At 43.0% G+C, this 21,341-nt stretch overlaps 1 protein-coding gene across 1 annotated transcript; it reads right to left on the bottom strand.

Moving 5' to 3' along the window:
- Positions 1-293: 293 nt before the first annotated feature.
- Positions 294-21,038, bottom strand: MDH2 (malate dehydrogenase 2). The gene is made up of 9 exons (XM_081314820.1): positions 20,833-21,038; positions 11,981-12,149; positions 10,811-10,894; positions 7,262-7,371; positions 6,455-6,580; positions 4,201-4,278; positions 3,069-3,168; positions 2,040-2,191; positions 294-618 (listed from the first exon to the last, which is right to left on the bottom strand). Exons 1-9 carry the CDS (start codon positions 20,896-20,898, stop codon positions 487-489), a joined length of 1,017 nt encoding a protein of 338 aa, XP_081170946.1. The 5' UTR covers positions 20,899-21,038; the 3' UTR covers positions 294-486.
- Positions 21,039-21,341: the final 303 nt, after the last annotated feature.

Genomic DNA, 21,341 nt, shown 5'->3' with positions numbered 1-21,341 from the left:
AAGATCTGAATCTTAGGATTCCAGTACAGATTGATTACAATAAGCTGAGAGTAATGAGATGCACTGGGTCCTCAACTATTCATTCTCAACTTTGTGACATGTTTCCTTACAGCCACATGCGCATTTTCCTATAACCTGGAATTATCTAGGCAACAGCCTACAAACAACACATGCGTTAGCTAATTTTATCTGAATGGTCATCTGTCTGAGTCCCTTCCCTCCAATTTCTGCCAGGCACTTCAAGTTAGCCATAATTCAGAGACATACACAAAAATTATAACCAAAACATAAAATACTCAGGGAATACCCTGGAAAAAAATAAGATTTTTTTTTAATTGAAGAACAGAATTCCAATTGACAAATTAGAGGGCAAGTCAATTACAGGCCTTCAGGCAAAAATTATTACTTTTGCCTCCAGCCTTTAAAGTGACATGATGCACCTTAAATAAATTAAGGGGACAGCAGTTCTCTTTCGTCATTGATGCTTCACTTCATGCTCTTGGCAAAATCTTCACCTTTCTTGATAGAAGCTTTCAGCTCTGCAATAGCCCCAGCTACCATCTTCTCTTCAAAAGGAGTGATCTTGCCAATACCTAAGTTTTTCTCAATGCCATTTTTCTGAAGCAGGGGAAGAAAGATAGAAAATTAGCACACTGTAGTAAGACATTAACAAGCACAATTTTTCACTGGAAAATCATTAGCTCCTTTAAATCATAAGATAGACACAGATGGGCTATTTCCAAGTTTCAAAAGGGGTCAAATAAGCTGAGCCATATTTAAGAGAAAGCTCTTGATAAAAATTAGTGTTCATGATGCACATTAGTAGCCTAGAAATGAACTGCTGTTAAGTAATTCTCTAGCCTGAGCTGTCCCACTAGTACTACTATTTTACTAGATTCTTACACTATCAAGTGGCTAATTGTCCACTGTGTACATTTGCCCACTGGATAACTGCCTCAGAGCTAATATAGCTCCAATTCATCATGTACTTACCCTACATAGGTTACCAATTAGAGTGCTGGTTTCAATATAATAGTGCTAACACGGACTTTGGAAGCTTGATTAGCCAAGGGCCTGACTGACAGAAAACTACCTCTGCACATCAAAGGACCTACTTTTAAAGGTCATCATTTCAAGCATTACCAAGATCATTTGTTACTGGCCATTGTTCCAGGACTTTAGTCTTAACTTAGGGCTTGTTATCTTAAATCCAATCAGTCACAGTTAAATAACCCGAGTCTACTTCAGCAGAAACAAAGAGTTCACTTTTTTCAAGCATATTACAGACACCATTAATACATGTACTACTCATAGTAAATTTACAGACTGGTATTCTAATGACTGTTTTACCCATTAGATAATCCCTACGTCCCACCAATAGTATACATACTAGTTGAAATCCACAGATCTAAGGCATCATCTCTCCTGTTCAAATTTGTACAAGATCTAACATGGTCAGAAGCTCAACTTCCTGTCACACAGGAAGGCTTCCTCCTACACTGATCTCAGGTTATCAAACTTGCTATTTTGGAACTACTGACAGTCCCAACTCTCTGCATTTCTCTTTTTTGACAGGCTTTTAAGTGTTCATTTGTTTTAGTATCAATTTTAAGGTATTTTTGCTAACTATTCTGAGTACACTTCGGAGCAGGAAAGCAGGGTAGAAATTAAATAAACACTTTTGGGGTGTCTTTTAAAACAAATGCAAATAACAATTATCAGGCAAGGACAGCTCTGCAGCAGCCCATACTATGAAAATCTATTTCTGCAGAATAGGAACAGGCATGTTTCCCGTGTTATTTAATGTTACCTATTTAAACATTCTGGCATAATCTATTTTTTGATTAATATTACTATATGTACTTGTCTTGCTTTTTTGCTACTTATTTGAGTGCTGATTTGCAGCTAAAACTGCTTTCATTAATTATGTACCACTGGGAGTTTTTTTTCCCCTAAAACATAAAGTGGTTAACAATTACATCACTAGAAGACAATCATACATAAAGCAAATTAAATTAAGAGCTGCCCAGATTATGTACCCCAAGGAGCAGAGGTGTTGAAAAGTATGAACATTCTGTTTCTTCTGATCGAACGAAGGCGCATTCAATGACCCCTTCTTTGCCATTCACAGCATCTAGGACTGAGAAGACAAACCGGGCACCAGCATAGGCCATAGACAATGTAGCTGATCCTGTTGGAATAAAAGTGGACAATTCAAAGATAAAGAAACGCTTCTGTGGAGTTTCCCATAGCTTTTCCCAATATAAATCTAGTAGTGAAATACATTTAGATGGTATAATACTCTCATTAGTTTGCCTAAGAGCCAAGGTAGACCATTCAAGAGTGGTCCAGCCCTGACTTGAACCCTACTGAACTTCTCTGCAGGGACCTGAAAATGGCTGTCCACCGACAGTCACCATCCAGCTTAATGAGCTTGAGATGATTTGCAAGGCAGAATAGCAGAAAATTCCCCCAATCCAGGTGTACAAAGCTTGTCATGGCATATCCCAAAAGACTTAAGGCTCTAATTGCTGCCAAAGATGCTTCAATGAAGTACTGAGTAAAGGGTATGAATACTTATGCTAATGTGATATTTCAGTTTTTTCTTTTTAATCAATTTACAGACATTTCTAAAATTCTATTTTCACTTTGTCATTATGGGGTACTGAGTGTAGATTAATGAGAAAAAAATAAATTTCAACAACTACAGAATCAGGCTGCAGCACAACAAAATTGACAAAAGTGACGGGGGTCTGAATACTTTCTGAATTCACTGTATATTATGACGACAATGAGGCTGATCCATCTTAGAGAACTGTTTAGGAAAGGATGGAGCCAAAAAGTTATCTCTCAGCCAAGATGACAAACACAATTTTGTTGGCCAATCCCCCTCTACAAAAAAAAATTCAACAACAAATAAACAAGCAAAAAACAATCCATTGTGTTGAAAACTCAAGTAGTTCTCTAAAACATGGGCATGGGAAAAATGCAGCCAGGGTAAAACCACAACCACAACTCACCTCTACCACAAACAATCCAGATAGAGGAAAAATATTCCACAAACTAACCTGCGCCTGCTTTTGCTTTGACAACTTCAGTTCCAGCTTCCTGAATCCTTTCAACGAGGGTCACCAACTGATTTTCAGGAAAATCCACTTTTGGTGTGCACTGCAACAGGGAAGCAACACAGGATTTAATCTCATCTCTATCACACTCTTATATTATTGGGTTTGGAACTTTCAACAACAGAATTGAAGCTTCTTTCTCCATCCCTTAGTGACATATCAATTAAGAATCAGATCTGCATTAGCTGCATTAGACCCAGCCTTCAAGACAACATTCATATGTGTGTTCCAAGAGCAGTGGATTCTGTCAGGAAAAGGAACGCGGAGCCCAAATCTTCTACTCCACCATTTCTCAACTATTCTCCCTCAACTTTCCAGAAGAAAGCAGCTGACAGATTCATTCTAAATGAAAACAACTTGGAAGCTGATCATTGATGCAGAGACCTGGGGGAAGGGATTCAATATTTAGTTTTTTTCCAAAAAAGAGAAGTATTCCATAAAATAAGAAGGCATACTCATGACTGCCTGTACTGTTAGATTCTGGACCAGATGAACCTTCCAGTAGTTCTTCAAGAGCAACCCCATGTACGGCACAAAGAAATAGTCTAGCCCTGAGGTAATCGAGGCAAGTGACTGAAGAGGTATCCGATCTAGGAAAGGCTATAACTGACACATCATCTGAGCCACAGATGCCATCTGCTCATTCAGCAGGAGCTATGACTCCAGAAGGACCCCAAATTGTGCATCCTCCTTGAATGGTGAAGTACAAATCCATTCAAGCTCAAAGCTGGAATAGCTCAGACCTGGGCGGTCCAATCAATCACAGCCACTCAATTTTGGTAAGATTGAGCCAGAAATGGTTCCTCCCTGTCCAGACCTGGTCGGTTTCCAGGCACTGGGATAGAACCTTGACAGCTTCAGTTGGCTGGCCCAGAGTTGAAAATATAATTATACTTCAAACCTTAAAATTAGGCTACTTTCATAGGTTTGAACACAGAGCTGCATTTGACAAGTGGTTGAAAGCAGAGATCGGTTTCTTTCCAAATTCTTTTCATGGGTCATACCGTTCTATATAGTGATATGAATTTTGAATTTTAGCCAAAACTACTCAGAGAAATGAAATTTTATCACACACCTGTGAGATTAGTGGGATGATGGTTTTCCCTGCATGGCCACCGATCACAGGAACATTGACACGAGCTGGATCCAAGCCCTGTGAAAATGGCAACTTTCAGCATATATTTAGAACTCAGTTTTGCAACAAGATGGGTGAATTATGTGCTTAATTCAACAGTAAAACCTCCCACTCCTCACAAAACAGAAAAATTTGGAAAATGAAATATGTGAGAACGAGATATAGTTTATAAATCTTCCTTTTACTTTATTGTCAGAGAAACTAGAGCTCAAACACTTATAACTGTTTAGATTCTCAGTTGCAACTGTGTTCTGACCTGGATTTTTTCTCAATTTAAAAACATACAGCTTGTTACCTCGAGGGCCATACCAGGGCTTTGCACGTCATGCCGAGAGATGCACTTCACTTAAGCCAGGAGGTTTAATGGTAAAATTGAAACGTTAACCCTTTTTTTCATTGTAAACTTCAATATTCCCAAACTCAGCAAAAATAGCTAACGTTTTTGGTCCCATTGACTCTGAGGAGCTTTAGGAACACAAATAGAATACTGGTGGGGCTCCTGAAGATCAAGATGATGCTTCTTGCACCTCTGCTCTGAATTACTGGAAAACATGGACAGGCTGCAATGATATGCAAAGAAAGAAGTACACATTTGCAAACTGCTTAAGATATTTTAGAGGTATTCTAGCCATGAGCTATGAACTCCTGTTTCATAGCTGGGCATCTCTGCAACAAGTTACCAATGTGGTTGGTCCAAATGTGGTTAGAGAACAAAGGTTCTTTGGCCGTTTCCTCTTTACATCCTGACAGCAGACTAATAATGCAGACTAATTCTGGAAATGATTGTCATGCAGCCAAACCAAAAGGAGTAAATCAGAACCATGTCATGGGAAGCCTATTTATGATCCTAGCAAACCTAATGCCAAGGTGAGAAGACAACATAGTGTTCTGCACAAACGAACAGATGTGGTTTACAGTTGACCAGGTACCAGTTCTTCGCAGCTTGGCTTTTGAGAGGACAAGTTTTCTACTGCTCACTAAGACTTTTTAGTTTTCAAGAAAGATCCCAGAGGAACAGCCTCCTTCACAATTTGTTAGTCAGGGAATAACATCAGTGCTGTAGAAACTGAAAGATTAAGCTTGTATCAGAGATCAGCAATAATTTTAGATGGCATCCACTACCTGAAAAGATTCCTGACCTATATCATTCCATTACGAGGTGGGATCTTGAACACTGACCTACCAATGCCAAACTGGCAAGGTATTTATCACCCATTCACAGGGTGGAATACTAAGGTATAAACAAGTTATGTCCTTGACTTGCTGAATCTGCTAGCATTTGTGTTTTATCAGCATGGTAAGATTTAATCCCTTATTGAAGCTACAGGGACAAACTTTTGTGCATAATCAATAACCCCTCAAGATCAAGGAATAAAAAGTGGTTTATTCTTTGCCTTAGCTCACATGCAAGTTTGGTCTAATGGTTAAGGCACCAGGCTAGAAACCAGAAGATTCTGAGTTCTACTCCTACATTCAGCATGAAAGACAAGCAGGTGATTTGGGGCCAGTTGCTCTCTCTCAGCCTAACACACCTCACAGGGTGGTTGATCACATTCCTTGACCATGCCTGTTTGGTCTACCAATCAATGGGAAAATATACAAAGAAACTTAGTAATGAGAGGAAATTTACTATAGTCTCACAATTGATATATGCCTAGGCTGCTCTGGATAATTCCTGATTCCTCTAGAGCAGATCTGGAAGATCACATCAAAATGTAATAATTGGTTCCCAAATTGTTAATAGTCTCCTAAATCTTTATGTAAGCAGCCAGCTGCAAGCTATTCCATTACAGCAGACATGTCAAACTCATGACATCACGTGATGTCACACGACATATCAGAGCTTTTTCACAATTGCCAGCAATGGGGTGGGCGCGGTTTCTTCATGACGCGTCCGGCCCACAGGCTGGCAATTTGACACCCCTGCATTATAGTATCAGTGAAGACCCATCTCCTTACCTCATCATAGCAAGTCAATTAGAAAATTTGTGCCCTATTATAAACTGGGATAAATTAGCTCTAAAGGAAAAAAAGCTCAGTTTCCATTTTTCAATTTTATTTTAGCTACAGAATGCTGTAATAGTCATGCTTAGAAAAATAAATTTTGTTGAAGTTGACAGGAGGATAGAAAGAAGAATCCATTTCAACAGAAAATGCTTTGCTGCAAAAATGCAACCTGACTCTACTAACATACCTTCAATTCAGCTACAAAAGTATTTGCTCTCACAATGTCCAGAGTTGTGACACCAAAAATTCTGTTAGGATTATATACACCATGTTTTTTAAAAATCTCAGAAGTAATTGGGATGGTGGAATTGACCTGAAAATGAAAGTAGTTTATTGCCTCAATTTTAAATAAAAAACAAAAGAATATATCTTAATTTTCTAATATTTTAAGTTTCCCTTGAAGCAGTTCTCACCCAAAATGTTTTAAAACAGATTTCCAAGTTTATATGTTTAATATTATCTTGAAGGTAAGATATTGAGTACATAAAACAATATGTAAAATCAGATCCATCTTTATTCAATTCCAACACTTTTCCCTTTAAAGTAGAAGCCACAAGAATAATATAAAGGAATAGATCCCCACCAACTGTTTCAGTAGCACAGTACAGGCATATGGAATTCCTTGCAAATATCCTAAGTAACAGTTCTACATAAACAGTTCTAACATTAGTTTCTGTTACCTCTCAACAGCCACTTCAATAATTAGCTGTTATCTCTTCTGTGGCAGGGAATTTAGTAGTCTGTGATTCTATTCTGAATCTGAATGAACATGGGGGTGATGAAAATCTATGTAAAAAGCTGTCTTGGAAACATGAGGAATCTATTTAATGCTCAGTAGGCCATTTGGTTTCCAACAGATATAGTAAAAACAGAGATGTGCTTAAAATGGCAGCAATGTGGCTGATTTTCCTTATGTGACTTATATGAAGCCATTGCAGCCAACCACAACATATTGCATTATATTTCTCAAAGAACATGGCTGGAAAGCGCTTACCGGATTTGCAATAATACAGATAAGGGCTTTAGGGCAGTGCTGGGCACAAGCACCTGCCAAGTTAGCAACGATGGTAGCATTTGTATTGAACAGGTCATCACGAGTCATCCCTGTATATTAGCATAAAGAATTTGTTAACAGTGTTATGCACGCCATCCAGATCATACTTGACAGATAGGTCAACATAATTTACTATCAGTGCCCCCACTCCCTATATCCTGCAGTGTACAGCAAGAATTGCTCCCCCCACCCAAATGTTGTTTCTTTTCTTTCAAGAATATCCTTCAAGATATTCTGGTATCCAACAGCCATCTGAATTGCATGGGCAAGAAACACTTTACAGCAGAGGTCCCCAACCTTCTGGGCACTGGGGACCGGTTCCGTGGAAAGAGGTCTTTCCATGGACCGGAGAGTGCGTGGTTTTGTGTGCTACCTGCATCTCGCAGATGGGGCTTTGCTTGTTTGTGCAGACCGGTTGCTGACATGCCGTGGCCCAATACTGGTCCACGGCCCGGGGGCTGGGGACCCCTGCTTTACAGGACTAATAAAAGATTTCTAACAAAATATCCCTTTGGAGGCAGCCAGAGTTTATACTCTTATACAGCAGAATAAGCCATCATTCTACTCATCTCCAAACTCAGATGAGTGTCAGTTCTAAGGCCAAGTGGAAGGTTAGAAATCTCCTTCATGAGTAGAAAAGAAGTCTCAGACTTTAGCTGACTTTATCCCAGATTTCGAAGGACTGGTAATCTCATTAGAATTTTTTTAGTATTTATCAATTTTGAAACTGCCCATCTCCCTCAAAGAGGAACTCTGGGTGGTGTACAAATAAATATTAAAATGTAAGAATAGCATATAAAATTTTAAAAGACAAGAATGATTTAAAAATACAATGTTAAAATATTTTTTTAATTAATTAAGAGGCAGGAGAGGGCTTTCAGAGTGCTAATCAGCCCCACGGCTCCTCTGTGAGCCCTACTTGGCAGCAGCAAATTGTTAAATGTATTTTAGGAGACCTGAAGTTGAGATCAAAAATTTCAAGAAGGATCAACCTGTTCACATTGCAAAAAAATGTGAACAGGTGCTCTCAAGAGTCACGTGGACCCAGTAAAAACACAGCAACAGAGCTTTGATCACTAATGGGCAAATATTCCAAGAAAAGTAAGGCTAATGCCTCCTAAAATGACTCTAGCCTACTTATAATCCTTATAGAGCTGTACTGCAGAAATGGGAAGTACTAATAATTCACAAGAAATAATTTAGTGCCAGCAATGGTGGATAAAGGAACAAAATAAAGGGAAGTCTGATACAAGATAGAAGACGGGAAATCTTTCAAATGGGTTAAACAGCGTTTTGAAGAACAAGGAAGGAATTGACAAAATACTGCAAACTTTAATTTATAGGACAGCGCACATTAGGATTTACTCTAATTTCACTGAATACTTTTACAGTGAGCAAATAAATTATTTCAGACATGTCAAACACAAGGCCCGGGGGCCGGATCCGGCCCGCGAAGTGGTTTCATGTGGCCCACGAAGCCATCCTGGAAAAAGTGAGGGAACGGCCCCCGCTGCCTTGGCCCTGGCCTAGAGACCCTTCTTCTGCCAGAGACCCCCAGATCTGTCCCACTCCAGCCCAGGCCCCCATAGGCACCCTTGATGCCAATGATGTAGAGCTGGCCACGCCCACCCAGTAGGTCATACGCACTCTAGCCACGCCCACCCAGTAGGCCATGCCCACCCTGGCCATACCCACCCGGCCCCCTGAGGGCAACCGCAATGCTATTGTGGCCCTCAATGAAATTGAGTTTGACACCCCTGAATTATTTGATCCCCTGCTGATTTTGCAAATTTTCCCACTGACAAGGAAATGATTAGTCTATAATTTTAATGGTAGGTTCATTTTAACAGTGAGAGACAGAATAACAACAACAAAAATCCAGGAAAATGCATTTTAAAAAAGTTATAAATTGATTTGTGTTTTAATGAGTGAAATAAGTATTTGATCCCCTATCAATCAGCAAGATTTCTGGCTCCCAGGAAGGGAGTGCTCCTAATCTCAGCTTGTTACCTGTATAAAAGACACCTGTCCACAGAAGCAATCAATCAATCAGATTCCAAACTCTCCACCACGGCCAAGACCAAAGAGCTGTCTAAGGATGTCGGGGACAAGATTGTAGACCTACACAAGGCTGGAATGGGCTACAAGACCATCGCCAAGCAGCTTGTTGAGAAGGTGACAACAGTTGGTGCGATTATTTGCAAATGGAAGAAACACAAAATTACTGCCAATTTCCCTTGGTCTGGGGTTCCATGCAAGATCTTACCTCATGGAGTTTCAGTGATCATGTAGCTGTCAACCCACAACTACACGGGAGGATCTTGTCAATGATCTCAAGGCAGCTGGGACCATAGTCACCAAGAAAACAATTGGTAACAAACTAAGCCATGAAGGACTGAAATCCTGCAGCGCCCACAAGGTCCCACTGCTCAAGAAAGCACATGTACAGGCCCGTCTGAAGTTCGCCAATGAACATCTGAATGATTCAGAGGAGAACTGGGTGAAAGTATTGTGGTCAGATGAGACCAAAATCGAGCTCTTTAGAATCAACTCAACTCGCCCTGTTTGGAGGAGGAGGAATGCAGCCTATGACCCCAAGAACACCATCCCCACTGTCAAACATGGAGGTGGACACATGATGCTTTGGAGGTGTTTTTCTGCTAAGGGGACAGGACAACTTCACTGCATCAAAGGGACAATGGACGGGGCCATGTACCGTCAAATCTTGGGTGAGAATCTCTTCCCTCAGCCAGAGGACTGAAAATGGGTCGTGGATGGGTATTCCAGCATGACAATGACCCAAAACACAAGGCCAAGGCAATAAAGGAGTGGCTCAAGAAGAAGCATGTTAAGGTCCTGGAGTGGCCTAGCCAGTATCCAGGCTTTAATCCCATAGGAAATTTGTGGAGGGAGCTGCAGGTTTGAGTTGCCAAACATCAGCCTCGAAACCCTAATGACTTGGATAGGATCTGCAAAGAGGAGTGGGACAAAATTCCTCCTGAGATGTGTGCAAACCTGGTGGCCAACTACAAGAAATGTCTGACCTCTGTGATTGCCAACAAGAGTTTTGCCACTAAGTACTAAGTCATGTTTTGTGAAGGGGTCAAATACTTATTTCACTGATTAAAATTCAAATCAATTTATAACTTTTTTGAAATGTATTTTTCTGGATTTTTTTTGTTGTTATTCTGTCTCTCACTGTTAAAATGAACTTAACATTAAAATTATAGACTGATCATTTCCTTGTCAGTGGGCAAATGTACAAAATCAGCAGGGGATCAAATAATTCCCCCACCCCACCCCACTGTATAACAGATACACAACAGCCCAGCAACAGCATACAAGGAACACTGCATCATAAATAGATACAAGCTATTCTTTTTTTCCTATTTTGCAGAGTATGGACAAATCTTAACATCCATTGTGATGCTCTTTGCAATGACTCCATGTGATCTGGATCTCTTTGCAATCTCTCAGACTACAGCTTACCAGGCTTTCTAGGGACTCCAGCTGGAATTACTACAACTTCACTGCCCTTTAGGCATTCTGGCAACTGCTCCGGTCCTAGGAAACCTAAAGCAATGAAACAAGCAACCATAGTTACAACATTCTGTTGGCTGGGAATTCACTGAAAACATTAACATAGTGAAAAATTGTTTTCTTTAGAAAGACTTGTACCTGGGACACTGGATTTTCTATCACTACCTAAGAATCTAGACATTTTAAAACTGATTTCCCTAATCAGTTTCAATGGTATTACAATAACCTGTTGCTCACAGAACACAAATATAGCCAGATTAGGATTTTCATGGAACAGGTTAGATAAATCAGTAAAACATATAAGGAGTATACATATAAAATAAGCATAACACCTAAACTGATTCACATCCAAGACATATACCGGTAAATTCCCACACTGGACAGAACAGCTCAGACTGTACCAGTAAAACAGATTCTATGATAAACAGAAATCATAGATAAAAGAAAATATAAGATTTCAATTTCTTGAGGCCATGAAAATGCTTCAAATGCATGAAGCACCTCATTCTTTTAATATAAACCATAAATTTATCTTTAGATCCAAGTAAGGTCATTTACTATTTTTATACAGCCTGGTCTTAGTTTTCACACAATTAAAGATAAGAGAATATTCCTGATCGCCAACTACTTTAGAAACCTGGATTCTGATCCATCCATGCTTGTTCAAAACCAAATCTAATAGGACTTAAGTTCCAATAAAAGTAATCTAAACTGCAGTTTTCATGAAAGAGCAGATTTCCTCTTAGCCTGAATTGTAGGATACAGAGGAAGCTCATTTTAGATTAACAGGTGAGGAACCTTTTTCCCGCCAGAGGTTGCATGCCAGGATCAATCTCTTTACCTCGCTGCCCGTGAGTGGCCAAGAAGGATATATTGTTTTAAAAGCCTATATGACCTGATTGCCTTTTGGAAGCTTTTAAAATCAAGCAAACTGACAAAACTAGTCAATCCATGATTGAGATTCCGACTACTGTTATAAACTAGTTGTAGGATTGAAATCTATCAATTGTAACTTTTACTGTAGCAACAGTACCCACTTAATAGGTTCTATGAATTAGTGGTGCACAAAGAAATTATAAAAATAAAGCAAGATATCCGAAGTGAGCAAATCTCTCTTACCTTTCACGTCAGCTCTTGTTTCGATGTGGCTGAGGTCAGCTGCAACACCAGGCGTGTGTGCGATATCATAGAGATTGAGCTGACTGACTAAGGGGCTGTTCTTCAGCAAGAGGGAGAGAGGCTGACCAATTCCACCAGAAGCACCAAGTACAGCCACTCTAGCATGACTCTGAATAGGGCAAGAAAAAAAAAGAAACACGGAGGAGATTAAAGTGTGCATACCAGAGTTGTTTGTAAGAAGCTTCTCATTTTTTTATATCATTATCCCTTGTACTGCAGTTCAGGTCATTGTATGCTGAGCTTTGGAAGATGGTAAAGTGTTTTAACATTTTGACTGGTTAGATATCAAATCTCAGAAGACAAAGTGAACTGTGGCAATAGTAAAAACCTTTGACTGCATTCTAAGCACAGAATTGGTAACTCAACAGAACATAATATAATGCAGTGGTTCTTCCACTGCGGTGGGTAGATATCTACCTCATGGATCTGCTACAGCCTCCCCACTTTAACTAGCCAGAATTTGCTCTCCAAAGTCCCATCTGTCTGCCTTCACCAACAAGGAGAGGCATGGTTGGGGCTGTGGATGAGAATGCTAACAGGCTAGGTATGACCAGCTGATTGTTGGAGAAAGCAGAGACAGGACAGAGCTAGCTCCAATCTGGCCAGATGATTAACAGTGCATGTGTAGGCTTTCAACACCATTTTGCCAAGCATTCTCATCGAGAAGCTGACTGACTTGAAATTCTCCCCCGCCATCTGCGATTGGATTCAAGACTTTCTTAGGGATCGGTTACAAACAGTGAGGGTCAGGTCTGCTTTGTCCACCCCCCTGAAGCTTTGCACCGGCGCGCCACAGGGCTGTGTGCTTAGCCCCTACCTGTACTCTTTATACACTTATGACTGTGTATCATCTGACCCATCCACTGCGATAATCAAGTTCGCAGATGATACAACTCTGGTGGGTCTTATTACAGGTGGGGATGAGACAGCATATAGGGCGGAGGTACAAAAACTATCCATATGGTGTAGTAACAACAACTTGCACCTAAACATCGGCAAGACGAAAGAGATGGTGTTAAGACTTCCGGAGAAAAAAGGAGGAACCTGCCCCACTTTACATCGGGGAGGACTGTGTAGAGAGTTTCCTCCTTTAAATTTCTGGGAGTCTACCTCTGTGAAGATCTGACCTGGAAAGTTAACACAACCCAGGTGGCTAGAAAGGCCCAACAGAGGCTTCACTTTCTTAGGGTCTTGCGGAAGAACAGGGTAGAACAACAGCTAATGACCCTCTTTTACCGGTCTACTATAGAGAGCGTCCTCTCGTATGATATTGTGGTTTGGTATGCTGGTCTGACAGCCGCGGATAGGAAAGTATTACAGAGGGTAGTGAGCACAGCACAAGACATTGTGGGCTGTTCCCTGACACCACTGGATGACATCGCCAGGGCTCATTGCCTTGGAAGAGTGAGGAAAATTCTCAGGGATGACTCACCCTGGACAGTATCTCTTTACCATCCAGTAGGAGATACAGGAATACAGGCACACCTTCCAGCCACCATAACGCATGCCAGGCCCACGGCCGTTCGCGACGGCGTACAACGAGGGCCAGTCGCCGATAACACCCAGTGGCGTACTGACGAACGTCCCATCCCTAGGATGGTGGGGAATGGCAGAAGGTGCACAGACAGAGGGCCGTATCGTCACCGGGAGTGTCATCTCCGCTCTGTAAAGGCGGTGAGACGCTCCGACCCTCTGTTCTCCCCCGGAGGACCCGGGAGCAAAGGTGCGCACCCTCCCATGCTGAGGCTGGTCTACCTGAATGCAAGGTCCGCAGCCAACAAAGCTCACCTCATTCGTGACCTATTGGAGAGTGAGCATGCGGACCTGGCCTGCATCACGGAAACCTGGCTGGGCCCAGAGGGGGGTGTTCCTCTGGTTGACCTCTGCCCGCCAGGTTTCCAGGTACTGCACCAGCCCCGGGCTCATGGGAGGGGCGGGGGAGTGGCAGTTATCATCAGGGAATCCCTTAGCCCGCGAGAGACCACCGTCCCTCAGATGGTCGGGTGTGAGTCTCTCCTACTGAGATTCGGCCCAGGGGCGCAGCTGGGTCTGCTGCTGGCGTACCTACCACCTAATCGTGCAGCGGCGGCCCTACCCGAGCTACTCGATGTCCTCTCAGAGTTGGTGGTTGAATTCCCAAGACTCATGGTCTTGGGCGACTTTAATCTACCGTCCCTGGGAGGATCGTCCGAACTGGCTCGGGAGTTCATGGCTTCCATGACGGCCATGGACCTGTTGCAAATAATTTCTGGGCCGACTCATGAGAGAGGCCACAACCCAGACTTGGTGTTCTTGTCTGGACGGTGGCGTGATGATGTCGGTGGGGGTGCCACAACTGTTACGCCCCTGTCATGGACCGATCACCACCTCCTGCGGCTAGACTTCCCCCTTGCCACCCCCCACCGTGGGTGCACGGTGCCAGTCAGATGGTACCGCCCTAGGCGCCTAATGGACCCTGATAAGTTCCAGGCAGCGCTTAGGGACTCGCATGCACCCCCTGCTCACAGCTCGGCGGAAGCCTTAGTGGAAGCCTGGGAAAAGGCAGCCACGGAGGCTCTGGACCGAGTTGTACCCTTGCGGCCTCTGACCCGGCGCAGATCCCAGCGAGCCCCATGGTTCACCGAGGAGCTCCGGGAGATGAAGCGTCGGAGACGGGGCCTAGAGAGCCGTTGGAGGTCCAGTCGATCCGAATCCGACCGATTGCGACTAAGAATCCTCACCAGGTCTTATCTCGCTGCGATAAGGGTGGCAAAATCCAACTACTTTTCCACCCTCATCACGTCCGCAGATAATCGCCCAGCTGCCTTGTTCAGGGTGACTCGCTCCCTATTAAACCAAGAGGTGAGGGAGGAACCCTTGCAGGGTCGAGCCGAGGAATTTGGTCAATATCTGCTGGATAAAATCGCTCGGATTCGAACTGGTCTGGACTCCAACTGGGCTGAGATGGAAGAACAAGACATGGACAGTCTTGTCGACGTCATCTGGGAAGAATTTGATCCTGTAACTCCTAAGGAAGTGGACAGGATTATGAGAAGGTTAAGCTCCTCCACATGCTTACTGGACCCGTGCCCTTCCTGGCTGGCCTATGCAGCTCGAGAGGCGACACGAGGCTGGTTCCTAGCGGTCATCTCTGCTTCTCTGAGTGAGGGTCACTTCCCCACCGCCTTGAAGGAGGCGGTGGTGAGACCTCTCCTCAAGAAGCCCACCTTGGACCCATCCTCTTTGAATAACTTTCGTCCAGTCTCCAATCTTCGCTTCCTTGCGAAGGTTGTTGAGAGCGTGGTGGCGCACCAACTTCCTCAGATCCTGGATGAAGCGGTTTATCTAGACCCGTACCAATCGGGTTTCAGGCCGGGCTACAGCACGGAGACGGCATTGGTCGCTCTGATGAATGATCTCTGGAGAGCCCGGGACAGGGGCCATTCCTCTGTCCTAGTCTTATTAGACCTCTCGGCGGCTTTCGATACCATCGACCATGGTATCTTGCTGCGACGCCTCAGGGGACTGGGAGTGGGAGGCACGGTTCTGCGTTGGTTCTCCTCCTTTCTCCAGGGTCGCTCGCAGTCGGTGCTGACAGGGGGACAGAGGTCGACCCCGAGGCCTCTCGCTTGCGGAGTCCCTCAGGGGTCGGTCCTCTCGCCTCTCCTGTTCAACATCTACATGAAACCGCTGGGTGAGATCATTCGCAGTTTTGGAGTAGGGTACCATCAGTATGCTGATGACACCCAGCTTTTTATCTCAACTCCAAACAATATCAGTGATGCCCTAGACGTGATGTCCCGCTGCCTGAAAGCGGTCCGGGAATGGATGGGGAGAAACAGGCTTCAACTGAACCCGGACAAGACTGAATGGCTGTACGTACCGGGAAACCAGGAGATTCAGAACGTCCCACTGCTTAACATTGGGGACAAGTTACTTCCCCCTGTTGATAGGGCCCGCAACCTGGGTGTCCTCCTAGACTCGCAGCTCTCCCTGGAAGACCACATTGGAGCTGTGACCAAGGGGGCCTTCTCCCGGGTTCGACTAATTCGCCAACTACGGCCTTATCTGGACCTGGATTCCTTACGTACAGTCACCCATGCCCTTGTGACATCTCGCCTAGACTATTGTAACGCTCTCTACATGGGGCTGCCCTTGAGATCCACTCGGAAGCTTCAACTGGTGCAAAGTGCGGCGGCACGGACACTCTTGGGAGCCTCCCGATACTCCCATATCACACCTCTCCTCCGTGCGCTGCACTGGCTTCCGGCTGCCTTCCGTGTGAAGTTCAAGGTGCTAACGATGACTTACAAAGCCCTACATGGCATGGGTCCGGACTACCTTCGGGAGCACCTTCTGCCGATGTCAGCACCCCACCGTCCTGTGCGCTCCCACAGAGAGGGCCTCCTCAGGGTGCCACCGCTCAAGGAATGTCGGCTGGTGGCCCCCAGGGGGAGGGCATTCTCAGTGGGTGCGCCAGCCCTCTGGAACACCTTACCAACAGAAATCCGGATGGCCCCTGACCTCCGTACCTTCCGTCGCGACTTAAAAACTTTCCTGTTTCAGCAGGCTGGCCTGGCATGATAGCGTTAATTGGGGTCCCAGTTTGTGTTCATTAGTGTTTCTTATTATTTTTATTGTTCGATCTGTATACCTTCCTTCCTCTGTACACCGCCCCGAGTCCCTCGGGAGAAGGGCGGTTTATAAAAACTAATAAATAAATAAATAAATAAATAAATAAATATAGCCAGCCGTACCAACAGGCTGAAAAATAGCTTTTATCCATGGGCTGTTAGGCTTTTAAATGGGACATAATCTTATGCAGAATTGACTTGGGAGGCCGGTGTGTGGTGTAGTTGGTTCACATGGTGTGGTAGGATGGAGGGTTTGTTGTCACTATGTGTTGGGGGGAGAGATCACGGGGGGGGGGGGAGGCTCAGCTAATCTCAATGTACACATGTTGTACTTTGACAATAAAGGTTTATTATTATTTTTAGAAGCATCTGAGAGTCCACTAGTCAGAATCTGCTCATAACCTTAATTCTGCCTTCCTGTATGCACTAAGAAGCAGCTGGCCTGACTGAAGGCTGCTTGTTGCCTCAGCTCCCACCTCAAGTACTCAAGTTATTTGGGGGATAAATTTTAAAAAAAAATTGAAAACTGAGAAAATGGGAAGGTACACAGTGTAATAATGTATGCTATGGCGTATCAATACCTTACTAAATATTCAATATCAGAGTCTTCACCTTAAAAAAAATACTTTATGTACATATTCATCTTATCTGTATTGAACTAGGTATTATGAAATGCTTAACACTATGATTTCCTAAAAGGGACGCGGTGGCTCAGTGGGCTAGGACGCTGAGCTTGTCGATCAGAAGGTCGGCAGTTTGGCGGGTCGAATCCCGAGTGCCGCGTAACAGAGTGAGCGCCTGTTCCTCGTCCCAGCTTCTGCCAACCTAGCAGTTCGAAAGCACGTAAAAAGGCAAGTAGAAAAATAGGAACCACTCCAGTGGGAAGGTAACAGTGTTCCGTGCGCCTTTGGTGTCTCGTCATGCTGGCCACATGACCACGGAGACGTCCTCGGACAAGCGCTGGCTCTTCGGCTTTGAAACGGAGATGAGCACCGGCCCCTAGAGTCGGAAACGACTAGCACGCATGTGCGGGGGAACCTTTACCTTTACCTTTTTATGATTTCCTAAATGTAGAAATATTGTTTTCTGAAGCAACATGTGGTAACATTCAACTTGTATAAATCGAAGCACAAACAAGAGATCAGCAATTTTTTGGAAAAGTCTAAATACTTGTTGGAATTGAGCAATAAATTCTTCATTTAAAATCAAGGAGAGTAGCAACTTAGAACCAAGGAGAAATTTCCTGACAGAACAATTAATCAGTGGAACAACTTGCTTCCAGAAGTTGCGGATGCTCCAACACTGGAAGTTTTTAAGAAGAGATTGGACAACCATTTGTCTGAAATAGTATAATAATAATAATAATAATAATAATATTAATAATAAATAATAATAATAATAATAATAATAATATAAAGTTGGAAGGGACCTTGGAGGTCATCTAGTCCAACCCCCTGCTCAGGCAGGAAACCCTATACCATTTCAGGCAAATGGCTGTCCAGTCTCTTCTTAATGCTTCCTGCCTGAGCAGGGGTTAGACTAGAAAACCTCCAAGGTCCCTTCCAACTCTGTTATTCTGTTAAAATGCCATATCCTAATCTATTGTCCTCCAGATGTGATAAGACTATAATGATACAATTCTGTATTAGGCTAGTAAAGACAATTAGGTTGTCAGCTGCACAATTGCAAGAATGTATCAGAAATCATGAGAAATACATTGAGACAGGAAACTGACATTTGAGTTTTTAATGGTACACTGCTGATAATGCATTTCTGTTACAATTGCAAATGTGAACACAACCTTGTGTTGCAATTGGCTAATGCAATGAACTAAAGGTAGAGGGAACATTTCTAAGATAACTCTGTGTTCTTCTGCCTGCAGTGACGTCATATCTGGCTTTTAAGTTTCAGTACATATTAAGTTTTATTCACCTCCCCACAAAGTGCTACATAGTTCCAAATCCCTAAATAGGTAAATTAAATCTCACAAAGATTTTAAGTTGGGGGGTGGTGGTTCAGGGACATGAAGAAAATAAAAGGCATTCATTGACCTAACCAAATCAAGTGTTAGACTTAAACAAACCAAAGCAACTTATTTGTGATCCTTTCTGGGCATTTTCCCCCACAATTGAAATATAAGCTAAATCCTTATTCAAATATTTTATCCAGGTTTTCTCACAGACTTTATACTAATTCATGAAGTTACATCTGAAGTTTTAAAATGGCCAGTTATCTATGTACCAGACATAGTATCTGTACAGTATGTTCCTTGCTGCCTTGGTCCTTATACAGTATATCACATCTATTAAACAAGCAGAAAGAAAATGCAATGAATATATTCAACAATAACTGCATGCCAAAAGCAGGATGCATCACTGAGCTGGAAAGCTGCAAAGCAAGTTAATTTCTTTAACTTCAGCATTAGGAGATATCAGGCAAAATAATCTTGATAAAAGACAGGAAATGTACAGCCATGTAGATGTTATTTAGCTATAATTCTAGCACCTATAAACTCAAATCAAGCAACACCTAGAAAATAGGGCACTGATTTATGGAACAAATTCAGAGGAAAAATATATATTTCCAACATTTGCATAAACCAAATTATGAATTAAACTATGAACTGAAATTCATCATGTCCAGTAACAGATATAAAAAGCTCTTTCCCTAAGACCTAGACATTTTAATACAAGCAAGTAAAAATAAGATCAATCCTCCCTTCTAAAGTGAAAGACCGTTCTATTGGTGGATTTGTGGGGTTTTGATAAAGCTCAATTTCACAAAATAATTTTCTTATTCCCATTACTAAATATCAAGACCCCCTTTCACATTTTCTGACTGGCTACTCACACAGATGAACCATAAATTAAAATCCACATGAACAATTGGCCAGAACTACTTTATCAAGACTTTAGCTCCAATACCAGAAATCCTCTTACTTAGGCAGAAACAAGATGTCTATGGAAGTTCTCAGTCATCCAGGTATGGTTATTCCAAAGGTGCTTCTTTTTTCCTCAGGAGGCAACTGGGACTTTCTTCTGTTTCTTTTGAAGACATTTTGCTTCTCATCCAAGAAGCTTCTTCAGTTCTGACCAACATCTAGTCAAAACATATAGGGAACGGTTGCTGGAATTGGGTATGTGTAGTTTAATGAAGAGAAGGGTGAGGGGTGACATGATAGCAGTGTTCCAATATCTCAGGGGCTACCACAAAGAAGAGGGAGTCAAGCTATTCTCCAAAGCACCTGAAAGCAGGACAAGAAGCAACGGATGGAAACTAGTCAAGGAGAGAAGCAACCTAGAACTAAGGAGAAACTTCCTGACAGTTAGAACAATTAACCGGTGGAACAACCTGCCTCCAGAGGTGGTGAGTGCTCCAACACTGGAGGTTTTTAAGAAGAGACTGGACAGCCATTTGCCTGAAATGGTATAGGGTTTCCTGCCTGAGCAGGGGGTTGGACTAGATGACCTCCAAGGTCCCTTCCAACTTTATATATTATTATTATTATTATTATTATTATTATTATTATTATTATTATTATTATTATTATTATTATTATTATTATTATTATTATTATTATTAAGAGCTGAAGAAGCTTCTTGGATGAGAAGCGAAACGTCTTAAAAAAAAAAACCCACGAGAAAACCCAGTTGCCTCTTGGGGGAAAAAAAAAGCTGTAAAAAAAAAAGATGTAAAATTTAATGAGGGCTCTCCTATTCCAGGTAAACGTCTTGGTTCTGTAGCACAGCCTCCACCTCTTGCTGAAAATTCCATCGTGGCCAAATGTATTTTTCCCTTATCAACCTTTGTCGCTGTATTGGTAGAGGTCACTTTAGATCCGTTTTTTCCCCCCAAACTTAGCAACTTTGAGGTGCATGGATTTTTCAATGCCCAGCCAGCCTATAAGTGGGGAACTATAGGCTGGCTGGGGAATTCTGGGAGCTGAAGTCCTTACTGTCGACTCTTCTAAATAGAAAAAGATCCGAGTCGAGACCAATCAATCCTAAGGCCTAAATCGAGAATGCCAGCGAGGGAGTAGATTGCTGGGGCTGCCCTGTAGGGCACGTCTAGATCCGCATATTTCTTTTAACGAGGCCGGCCGGAGGGCTGCCCTCCAGACTCAGCTGAAAGAATGATTCCAAGCCCTCCATCTGCTCCGAATCCCCAGGCTCCAGCTACCTGCGAGGTGGTGCCGAATCCTCTACGAAGCCCAGCGCACGCAGACTGTGTGAGACGGGAGAACATGGCGGGAGACGTCGGCAGAAAAGAAAGGAAGACTCGGCGGGCTTTTCTCCTTATCCTCGACGACCTCCAGGCAGCGAGGGCACCGCGAGACTTCCCCCCCTCTCCCGAACTCCCGCGACAATTCGGCGGCTGGCGCTCTCGACGGCCTTGTTTTAAATCTCATTCTGTCTCGCGAGATCTGTCACATCGCGAAATTCCTTGTCACCGGTTGTTTTTTTTTAATCCAACCAAAGGGGGGGGGGGAAATCCGGTTTTTTTTAACGGCTTTTATTTTTCTGTTTAATCCTTGCTACCTTTAATTATGGAAGCCGCCCAGAGTCATTTGGGTGAAATGGGCGACGGTGTAAATTTAATAAATAATAAATGGAACAAAGAAAACGAACTCTCGTTTATTTTAGAGTGAGAATGGGGCTGGGGCTGTTTGCGTTAGTAATTCTGATTTA

Source organism: Vipera berus, assembly GCF_964194415.1.
Source record: "Vipera berus genome assembly, chromosome: 1".
Classification (NCBI taxonomy): Eukaryota; Metazoa; Chordata; class Lepidosauria; order Squamata; family Viperidae; genus Vipera; species Vipera berus.
The sequence above is the reverse complement of the archived record's forward strand: the minus strand, read 5'-3'. Positions and strand labels throughout refer to the sequence as shown.

Coding starts and splice junctions, on each gene's coding strand:
- MDH2 (XM_081314820.1), bottom strand. CDS start 20,898: ATGTTCTCCCGTCTCACACAGTCTGCGTGCGCTGGGCTTCGTAGAGGA. Junction 12,150..20,832: donor GATTCGGCACCACCTCGCAG/GTAGCTGGAGCC, acceptor TGCCCTATTCAG/AGTCATGCTAGAGTGGCTGT. Junction 6,581..7,261: donor TCTGTATTATTGCAAATCCG/GTAAGCGCTTTC, acceptor TTTCATTTTCAG/GTCAATTCCACCATCCCAAT.